This window comes from Vidua macroura, chromosome 2 (genome assembly GCF_024509145.1).
Source record: "Vidua macroura isolate BioBank_ID:100142 chromosome 2, ASM2450914v1, whole genome shotgun sequence".
Taxonomy (NCBI): domain Eukaryota; kingdom Metazoa; phylum Chordata; class Aves; order Passeriformes; family Viduidae; genus Vidua; species Vidua macroura.
Genome location: NC_071572.1, coordinates 30,542,141 through 30,553,511, shown reverse-complemented (window position 1 = coordinate 30,553,511; position 11,371 = coordinate 30,542,141). Strand labels below are relative to the sequence as shown.

General features: G+C 40.0%; 1 protein-coding gene across 1 annotated transcript in view; it reads right to left on the bottom strand.

Annotated features, from left to right (window-relative positions):
* Nucleotides 1-1,446: 1,446 nt before the first annotated feature.
* Nucleotides 1,447-11,371, bottom strand: part of LONRF2 (LON peptidase N-terminal domain and ring finger 2) — a 33,915-nt gene continuing 23,990 nt past the window's right edge. The window contains exons 9-12 of the mRNA XM_053971061.1: nucleotides 10,872-11,030; nucleotides 7,759-7,921; nucleotides 5,670-5,819; nucleotides 1,447-5,330 (exon numbers count right to left, since the gene is read on the bottom strand). Coding sequence (XP_053827036.1) covers nucleotides 5,172-5,330; nucleotides 5,670-5,819; nucleotides 7,759-7,921; nucleotides 10,872-11,030 — 631 coding nt within the window. The 3' untranslated portion in view covers nucleotides 1,447-5,171. The remainder of the gene's footprint in view (nucleotides 5,331-5,669; nucleotides 5,820-7,758; nucleotides 7,922-10,871; nucleotides 11,031-11,371) is intronic.

Below are 11,371 nucleotides of genomic sequence, written 5' to 3'. Positions count from 1 at the left end.
TCAGATTTTCTCCTGATCTTTCTTACTCTATTATTCAATAGGTAACAGCTTCAAGCAAATCCTGTTGGACAGTTAAGCAGCATTATTTTTGGTTCCTGGTTTGATTAGAGGCAAGACAACAGACCACTAAGGTTTCTGCACTCTAAGAATGGCATTATTCAGGGAAGCAGGCATAGTCTGAGATGCTGCCTTTCCAGGGCTTGGTATCTATCTACTAGCAAAGGACATGCAGAATAAGGGGGGAAAAAAATTATTTACTAACTCCATGCAGTTACTTTACCTCTATTCTTCTCAAGTCTCAAGGAGCACGAGGATCTGGCTAATAAAAAGAGAACCTTGATAACCTCCTTTCTTCAGTGAAAGGAATGTTGTTTCATAAAGCTGTTGTCCAGGGTATTGAAGCAACTCAAGCAGCATTTACAGACGTTCTCATACACACTTGCAACTAAAAGAGCAGTCCTGTAACTGATGTTTGTATGCTCAGACATTTCATTGATACAGACACAAGGGTCAGTCAATCCAACACCAAAATGAAAAAAAAAGGCTAGTATTTACAAAAGTGCCTTCACAGCAGTTTTACTCCACAGCTTAGCTGGCAGGAAGATGTAACTGATGAATGTGATATGCTTTCCACAATCTGGCTTGGCTTTTGCCTTCACATAACTCTTGCTTTAGAAGAGAATATCCCCAATTGGAAGGAACCCATGAAGACCATCAAAGTTTTGCTGCTGACCAGTGTCCCACCCCCAAATACACTGGTGCTAGCCATGTCCAGTTGCCTTGCTCTGGAACATTGCCTCCCTCACAGCACCCTGAAGGTATTTTATTTCACTGGGCTTAGACAACATAGCATTTGTTGTTCTTCACTGTAACCGTGTCTTTTTTTAGAGCTTAGTTTACAAGCCAGTCAGGTCATGCTTAGGGCCACAAAATAATCCAATAAGCTACAAAAGGAACAGCCCACTTCATGATTATACCCCATCTTTGTCACAACCCACTCCTGAGAAAGCTAAAGGTCCACCTCCTCTATCCCAGCCCTTGCTGAGGGCCCCTCAACTTCTCCAGTCTCCCTGTTTTGAGGCCCACCAACCCTCCTTAAATCCACCCCTCACATTCACACCCAGTGCCACAGTCTGCCCTGGGTACCCAGCTAAACCCCACTCTGCCACAGCCTCTGCAGCCTCCCCACTTCCTTGCACAGGGGCTAAAACAATTTCCCTGCAACTTATGAACCCAAACATCTAACCACTGCTTCTGGGATGCCATCGGCTTCTTAAAGCCTCATCAGACCAATCGTCAGCCCTTGGACTGCTGTCAGGAAAACCAAACTATCACCCCTTTTCTGACAGCAGCACATCAGTGCCTTGTTTCATTCAGACTGTATTCACCTCAGCTCTAGCTTAGTCCTCACAGTGATAAAGCTTCCCCATGAACTCAACACTCGCATAAATTCAACCTGGTTTATTCCAAATATCACATAAATTAAACACATTTCCCATGAATATTGCAAATACACATGAAATGAACACTGCAGTTTTTAAAAAAGGTTTTGGCTTTGTTTATGCAACAAGAAGTGCCAAATGTGGTTAGAACATGAACTTCTCCTGTATTTACTGGATACAAAAAGGTGCAGATTAATAATTTATATTTATACATATGTACACACTCCATTTCATTTCTAGCTTTAAAACAGTAAAAAATGGTTTCAAGTTTATCTACATTAAACATACTCATTTACATCTGGTCAGAAGCCCCAGATAAGAGTTGATACAATCATTTCACAACTGCAAAATTAAGGCGCTACCAAAATACCAGTTCCACTAGTGTAAAATGTAACAGGAATAGAGTGTACAGCTTTCTATTTATCAATTTAAAAGTGGACTGGAGAAGAAGGAAAAAGGAGCAGTAAGAAACATGACAAGTTCTACAGGTTAGAAGTACAAAGAGATCTCGATGACTATCAAATGAACATATTAAAATACAGTAGATAAAAGGCCTCAGTGGCAAACAATTAGTATGCTTCTGAAAGACAAAAAAAGTTAAAATATATATATATATATATAATTTTGTAGCTTGAAATTTTACAGGTGAACAACAGGTGTAGAGGTAGAGGGATTTTTTTTTTTTCTTTTTTTCTTTTTGGCCTCTTTACGATGTATAAAGAAGGGCCACATTCACCACAGTGAAAAGAATCATCATATATCCCAGCATCCTTGCTTGGACAGCAAGCAAGAAAAGTTTAATGAGCTAGAAAGGCAACAAATCCTGTCTATCTCTTCCAGGAGCTCAGCTCCAATGCTTCCACATGTACCTTGGCAACAAGTTACACCTAAGAGCAGACTGGCTGTAACATGGACATTTCCTCTAGACAGCAACGAGACAGCTTTTCCCGTGAGGTACCACTGGATGCTGCAGATATTATATGGCAGAGGTGATTTGGTAAAAATGAAATTGGTACTTCCCCTTAAAAAGCAAGTACCACAGGGCAGTGGTGATTTTATCTATTTATTAAAGCTTTGCTATTTGATCAGCATTCAATGTTTTGGAAGAAATGTCAGCTTTGGGCTGCTTATATTATTACTTGCATCCAAACACAGACAATTCCTTTGTTGTTATCATTTATCCAAAACATCGGTCACTGAAATATTCACAAACTGCTTTAAACCTTGACTAAAAAAAAATCCCTCTACAGTTCAGCTTTCTTTTCAATAACTATCACTCTATTAACTATGCAGGCCTTCATGAACACAGTAATGTCACTTCCCATGTAGAATGTCTTTACACATTACAAAACAGCAGTAAACAACCTCTCATTTCATAGGGTTTTCTGTCAGAAGTACCTCAAAAGTAGATACCTGGAAAAAATCACTTTTGCAGAGAAGAATATTAACATTAACATTTACTGAGGCAAAGCCAAGAAGACACTAACTAGCACCTTGATATTTTTTTTCTTAAATGCACTCCTATTTGTAAAATTAAGCACATATAAGATCAGAGACCAGCAATATACAAATACCATCAACATCCTCTTCCAGCTAAACTAGTAATACTCAGAACTAGGCCAGACACACAAACAAGCAAGATGAATGAGTCTTGAAGAAATACACAGCATGGAAAGGAATGGGAAGAACAGGAAGCTAAACAGAAAGGATTGTGAGATCAAACACAGTCCATCTTCTGGTCCGAGAATTAGTTTGTGAAATCACCATTCAGTACCTCAGCTGACAGTCGGCTGAAGACCTACTGACTTCTGACATTTCCTCCCCACAAATACAACAATTCCTTATACTTCAGTGAATTCCTCTTCATCATCTTCAAATCCTGGAGGAAATGCATTCAACTTGAATTTTGAGTATTTTGGTGGTGGTAGCAGAACTTGCAGAAGGCTACTGTAGAGGTTATGACATCATTGGCTGTACATTATGCACTTCACAATTCAGCGAATACACTTACAAACCACTTAAATAGAAAAGGCGTGTTCAAGGTAGAGGCAGTTACAGTACATTCAGGGTATGTTACAGAAACCATTTGTGGTAGCCATTTGCTGAAAGGAAAAAAAACTAGAATTTTTGTTTCCCAGACCACAGAGGTTATAACTAAAATACCCAAAGAGAGCAGGTAATATATCCCAATCACTGCATTTTAATGCAGTCTTCTTCCAGAATTCATGTACAAAGTGGAAAAAAAAAAGTTTAAATACCTCTTCATTGACAAATAAGGAGAAAAGAACTAAAAAAGAAACCAGGCACTTTGACCATTTAGGTAAGCAGCCATTTCTTCTTACCAGACTTCTGCACATGAACAAGTCTTTACATTGGTCTTGCTATGCTTGCAGCACATGGAGATTCAAGTCAACTTTTTTTCCCTGTTGGTAGTATCAGTTCTAGTTATATAAAACTATGCCAATTGAATTGGTAACACTGAGTTATTTCATTGGCAGTTGAGCATATGGTGATCATTTGACTGACAAGCGATCAATTTAATAGCTATCAAAGTTAGATATTAACAAAACAATGCATAAAAAATAATCAAAAAGACAAATGAAGGTTAACACCTGACTGAAGCTTGCATTGAGACGTGCCTTTGTAGGTTCGGTTTGTGACTCCTTTCATGGTGTTACTGTGGACTGATTTCCGTCACATAAAGCAACTGGTACTTAACTACAATACTTTCGGTTTGAAACACGTTCAGTAGAGACCACCCCAACGTAACGGGAAGTCGGCATGACACTGCAGGAAGGAGGGAGATGGAAACCTCCTCACCTTTCATCCTCGCTGGTTCCACTCACAGAGCAGGTGTGCAGACTACACTGCAGCATGCCTCCCTCGTACGTGGGGTGAAATCATTATTTCACAGCAGTGTTTATTATACTTTAGTGAGAGGTTTGGTTTGAATTTAGCAGTAAGACTGGCTAGGATTACTTTGGGTTTTCTCTTCAAAGAAACCAAAGTACATATTTCCAAATATTTTGTATATACTTATTCTGCTACAACATGTAAATCACAAAGGAGGGATTACCTAAGGCTACCAAATAGTGTGCTTATTCAGTAGCTATTATTCTTTCAGATAAACATCCTCAGATGCCTTGACTACAAACAGCTTAACCTGTTTTTTCCTCAGACTGTTATTTGCTGAAGAGAGAGAGGGATGTGGGTGTATGACAGACTGCCTTCCAATTCACTAACAGAGACTACTGTTGGTTATAGTTGTCATGCATACTGCTGGGCAGCGTTACTCCTATTCACTACCTTCAAGAAAGTCTAGGAAACACCTCTTCAATCCACTGTCCAGTTTCCTCTTCCTACTGAGTGAAAATTCAGATCACATGCAGGCCAATGGCACTACTCTAGTACTTAACTCTCTTGGCTAAAAACATCAATTCTATCAAAGTACTTTGAAGCAATCATCCACATCCATCAGCTACATTCTAAATGTAGCACAGCTCTGCAGAGGCTCAGTTTTCACCAGGACAACAGGAGAGTGCGCAAGGTTTGGTGAATACCCAGATAACAAACCAATGCAATCAATGGATGCAGGACGCAGTCAGAAAGGGCTGTTCCTTCTTGAAGGAATCTTAAAAAAATACAAAAAACAACCCCTCCCCTTTTGCCCTCCCCCAGAACAACCTGTCATGAGATGTTTTTGGTGCCCACTCACAACAAAAGTCCATGTTATCTGGGTCTTTTGCGAGTCACAAATATCAATACGCGCCTGATGGCGATCAGACGATCCTTCAGGGAGGTCATAGCCAGTATAGCCAGCTGAGCTCTGTTTTCCAGAGGCAACACTGCCAAGAGCCACCAGTACCAGGCAGGACCACTGGGGTTGCTCTGCAAAACAACGGAAAAACACACAGTTTATATTCACCAGCCCAGCCCCATGAAGAACATCACCTTCCTTGTCACCTTCTATTTGCTAAGAGTCACCACAAAACAAGCAACAACTGAACACTTAATTGCAGGCATTCTCTTTATCTGTATACATCATTAAGACTTCTCTCTTCAGCTACCAAATTACACAGGTATTTTTTACCATGCTTCATGCCAAGAGACCAAAATTAGGTAAATAGAGTCTAGAATGTATAAACCACAGCAAAAATCTGTCAGAAAATAGTCTAGTGTTAAAATTCTGTGTAGAATAAGGCTGCATAAGTAGGCAGGTTTTATTACCTGTGGCTCTGGTTCTTTTCCTGGCATAGATCCAAAATGATTGAGAATTTGCACTTTCATATTGTCTTTAAGTGAAGTGAACCAGGCAACAGCTTGATCATAGACTGAATCATGAAGGCGGACAAGTTCTTCATATTCTGGTCCTTCAACCTTATTGTTAAAAGAAGGAAGATGGAACAAAACAGGTTTGATACCGTGGAGTCCATATGCTTCCCCAGAAGCAAACGAAGCAAAATAATGCAGTGACTACAGCTGTTCAAATGCCCTTATGTAAACCAACTGTGCCTAAGTCTCAGATTTCAAATCTGTGATGCTGGAGTCTTTTTACCCTCCCCTAGGTGTTTTGAAGTGATATTTCTTGGAGCAGTAACTGCCTCACTAGTATCCATTCCTAAATGCTGGCATAATAGCAGAGTATGCTCTCTAATCCTGGGACATATTTATCATCTCAAACCCACAACCTTGAGTCCCTGTCACAGAATGACCTCTGGACAGTGCTACATCATCTGGCAAAACAAAACAAACACTACTGCCACCGAGAACAGAGACGGGAGGGGGGGCTACAGCACTTAAGAGACCAGCACTATTTTATAGAAGTGGTAAGGCCATGGTAGGACAGCCAAGGAGAAGGAGGAGGGTAGACACCCGAGCAGGTAGAAAGCAGGGAAAGTGATGCTTTCCCAATACCAGAAACAGCCATGAAGAAACACCCGAATTGAAGCAGAGTGTTTTAGTTGCACAGGCCTACTATTAGCTATTAGAGAAAAAAAAAAAAAAAGCATAAGCAAAAACCACTACAAATTCGTGGTTTGTTGGGTTTTTTGGGGGTTTTGATTCTGGAGTTTTGTTTGGGGGTGGTTGGGTTTTTTTCCCTTTTAACATGTGCACATCACATAGGTGATTTCACCTACACTACTCACTCAGGTACACATCTGATCTACCTGCTCTAGATGCCCTTCACAATCAAGGAGAAGCAATTCTACAGAACAATTAATCTCATCTTAAGGTAAGTATCTAAGAGCATATAAAACAGGTATTCTTGGACTGAGATTTTTGACCATCAGACATATGGATGTAGGGCACTGAACAGACACCAGCCTCCACCGTGAGACAAGGTAAATCTCATTCTAGTTATGAAGAGGTGGATCTCTGGCACCATCCATAAACAATGCTTGTATACCTGAGTTCCACTACTCTTCACTAAGGATTTAAACAGAGCACAGCCTTCACTCTGAGCAGAGGCACCTCCATGAGCTCAACTGTTCATGCCCTGGCAAACAATTGTATCACCCTGCACAGGTCAGAAAAGCACTGCTATGGCTTTACAGACTTTCACTTCAATTGTGAGAGTGCTCCAGAGCTGTATGACCAAACTGACTTCATCAACTGGCAGAAGATTACTGCTAAGCTCAATGTTAACAGCCACCAAGGTTTTATTGACACAGTCTGAAGATGATCCAGAAAGTATGGCCAAAAATTCAGCCTTTGGCCAACACCCATCATAAACACCTGCCTTCATGCTGCTTTGCTAAGAGGACTTGTTTTCAGAAGCTACTCTCCTCTCTGCATTTCTCTGCTCTCAGTCAGCTCTAATGGATGCTTGTACAGGGCACAGTTAACTACGTGCCCCTAAGAACTCATTTTAAAAGCAGACTCCCACATTTATTTGAGGACCTGTTCTGTAAATGAGAACTTGGGAGGACATGTGAAATGTGCCAACTGTCTGTTCAGTGCAAGATAACAGTCAGTTCTCTACCAACATGTGCTTTTAGAAGGCTTTAAATTCTGTGCCAGTTTTAAAATGTTACTCTGACCTCACCTACATACCATGACCTCAGCATCCCAGAAGCTACTTTGAGATCCATGAAAGGAGTGTAACACTTTAAGCAGAGATAATTATAAGGGAAGAAAGGAAGAAAGGGAAAGAAGATACAAAGTTTGTTCCATGGTTTTTAAAACAGAGCTTTAGTGTATTTGTAATGATACTGGCTTAAAAATAATGCACAGCTAGCTTGAAATGCAACAAGGAAAGGCTATTTAAGTGAATCCAGCAATACATGGGTATGAATAACTTTGCACCATAGATCACCTTTTTATCTTCAAGATACTCGATGTTTGCTGTGTTATATCCATCTCGCTGGCCATGGCTTAAGACCCTAAAACGACGGACACCAACTGTATCAACAACTGAGCGTCCATCAGGAAAAAACTTTACGTCCCTGATCTCTAATATACAGCCATGATCTGCAAATCTGAAATGACAGAAGGGCATAAAAGCGGAAGTCATCAACAAGTGTTTATAGACATCAGGACAAATACTGGGCCTAATTCACCATTTCTTACTTGAAAGAGGATTCTGCTTTGGTGACAATACATTTCTGCTTATTCACATAAGCCACACAACCCCCACCCTTTCTGCCTTCCCTCAGAGGACCTGGGCAACAGCATTTTCAGGGCAGGTTTGTGGGGTGAGAGGGCTGGAAAGGGACAGCAAACTAAATGAAGCATGTTTCACGCTGGTAATTACCAGCTGCTGGTGGCAAATTCATCTGGTTTGCAAAGAAAACAAGATGGGTAAAGATACTGTAAGGAAAGTACAGAAAGTGAGAAACAAATGCATGGCTGTGAGGGCTATCCACCTACTCCAAGGTGTAAGCAGAAGACTGCAGGCTTTAGAAGGAAAAGGCTTTCTACATAACAAGTATTTTCTTGCATTTGTTTCCTTTAAAAAAAAAGTCAAATCAAACTCAAAATACCCTCTTCAAAAAACACATTTATATCCACTATATTTAAAGTAGTAGTGTCTTTTAATCACACCCTGGAAACAGGCACGAAATTAACTTTTACTTTATCAAGCTTACTTAACTCTACCTTTGTGATTTCACTAGAGAGGCTGATTGCACAATGACTCTTCACTACAATACATATGCAGGTCTACACCTCAGCCTACTGTTAAGCAGGAGAAAGCACTGTATCTAGTCTCATCTCAAGACACCAAACCCTACAGGGTCTGATAAATTCTTTATCATGGAAATGCTTGTTTTACTAGGGCTTGGTCATTTCTTACAATGGAGTGATGAAGAAATTACTCCTGTTTCTGCTCTACCAGAAATCGTGGGTTTGGTAGGGGTAGGGGGGCAAGGTCACCACTGTTAACAACTGTTCTCTCCCAGCCAGTGTACAGGAAAAAAATCAGGAAGAGCAGGAGGAGCAGAGCTGCACACAGCTAAGTCCTGGTGCTCTACCAGTAGGACTGATTTTAAAAAGTAGGTCTGTTAGTTTATTATAGCATTATTACACTATACACTATTTAAACAGCTACATAACAATTGTTTTTAATTAACTATTTTAGTGACATTCATACTGGATTTAGAAATTAATATAGAAGTGATGATTTTTTCTTTTTTTTTCCTTAGAGGAGTTACTTTTGGGTAGACAGGGACCTGAATCAGAGAGACAAGAAAGCACCTGGAGACAGGCATAAAATGTGCTGACAACATTAAGAGCTTATATTCTTTTACCAATGACAAGTTAAAATTGAGAAGTATAACAGAGGAAGGTAATGAACAAAACATGTTTTGTCACTGTGTTTTTAAAGGGAGGTATGTATCCATGTCTCAGCAGATGAGGCAAAACAAGTTTCCCCACTTCTTGTATTCCCAAGCTGATTTCACAATTTTGAATAAACAGGAGAACTTCTTTACTTGTAAGAAGCTGGAACGGCCTGCCAGGTGTCTGCAGATTAAGGTTTCCTGCGCTTCAGTGTTTTATTTAAGTCATCATGCTCAAAAAATTTGATTATTTTAGTAACTTAAAACAGACAGGACATAGAAATCTAACCATACTGTTGCATTTTAAAATATCCTTCATGATGTTATCTAACAAACCAATTATTATGTTTTGGGGATTGTAACGCCTTGGCCCTCTGTATTATTATACCTGATTCCAAGTAAGTTTGGCCTTTCACAAGCCTGCAGGGATGTAAGAAGAGTTATCACTGAAGTCCTAGGGTAATTCTGTTCTGACTCTCACAGGTATTCACTCCCAGAAAATTGGTAATAGACCTGAAATGGACTGTGGAGCATCAGCTGCTGCTGGAGTCTGAACTCCATGGAGTGCAGTACTGACAGCATGCCAAATGGCATTGCAGCACAGCCACAGCTGACTGGAAGCTGCAGCATCTCCTGTATTCTTACAGCTGCCTTACTGTTCAGTCTGGGAGAAAAATAAAATCCCCCCCCCCCCAAGAAGCATGGAGTGGACAAGGAAAGGCTGCCAAGCCTTAGTAAAGACTGCCTCCCTCTCAGCTCCAGTGATGATCACATACAAAAATGCTGCTCCTGAGGATGCCTGTCTAATGTTTTCTTAAAAATTCCCATGTTCATCATACATTCTACAGCCTGCCAATGTAGCTTCTGAAGTCAGCAACTATTGCATTTCATAAGGCAAACCTCTCAAGATCACCTCATGCTTCTCCCATAAGCATGGTCTCAAAACCCCATTATCTGTGAAACACTTAAACTTGAAGGCTTTCATAGAATCAGGGAATAGTTTTGTGTTGTAAGGGACCTTTAATCTAGTCAGTCTCTGCATAGGGAGCTGGAAAAACACCAGTGTCAGAATTCACAAAAATGAATGAAAGGTATGATCATATAGAAAGACAATGTAACCCACTCACTGCAGATAGTTTAGACATTGCAACACAGCAGTAAAGACAAACATTCAAATTCAACATCCAGCAGCAAAACAGACTTCTCAGCCCAGTGTATACTTTGTCTCATTAAAATGATACCACTCTTTCAGGAAAACTATGGGAGGTCTGGACATTTTGCTTTATTTTTGTTTTGTTTCTTTTTAAACTGAGTAGACAGAGGGGGAACCTTACCCAGACAGTCAGTTTTCACTGGAACAAACAGGCCAGCAAGCTTTCCAAAAATGCAGCCAATTAAATGCTATTTTTGGAGACTGTAGTAGCAGAATTAGTCGCATTCTTACTATTATCCAACAGGGGAGTAATAAAATTACATCTTTGTGTAAAAAGGAATGTTTAAAGTTCAAAACTAAGAAGTAACTTTAGTATTGGTTCATACAGGACTGAAAGGAACCACGGTGGTTTGGGGAGACAAGTATACTGTGCTGCAGTATTCCATTAGCTCACAGCAGCCTCTGCAACAACAGGACATTCTCAGCTCATCTCCTTACCCTTTTAATTCATCAGCTAAGCACATGCCAAACTGCTTGGTACCAGTTTCCATGCATCTTCTTATCATTAGGCGATAACGAGGTTCAAAGACATGGAGTGGACAAGGGATGGTAGGAAAGGCCATGGTACATACGAAGATGGGAACATCTTTATTCAAACTGTAATAAAATTGTTAAAAAAAAATCACCTTTTTTTCTGGGTGCTGCTATATTCAGCATATATCCTTAATACAAGACAAATAGACTCAATCTTTGTAAATGCATATCTCTTTGAGATTTGTCATTTTCACAAGACAAACAATATTTCAGGACTCTTTTCCTTAATACATTAAGTAAATAATCCCTCTAAGCTACTTTCATAAAGGAAAAAAATCAAGAAATAGCCAATTTCCTCAAAACATGCCCAGTGATACATCTTATACACATGGCAAGATTTTGGTAACAACTTTTCACAGTAATAAAGTACTTAAGACCCAGCCATGTTCAAAGCAAGATGACAG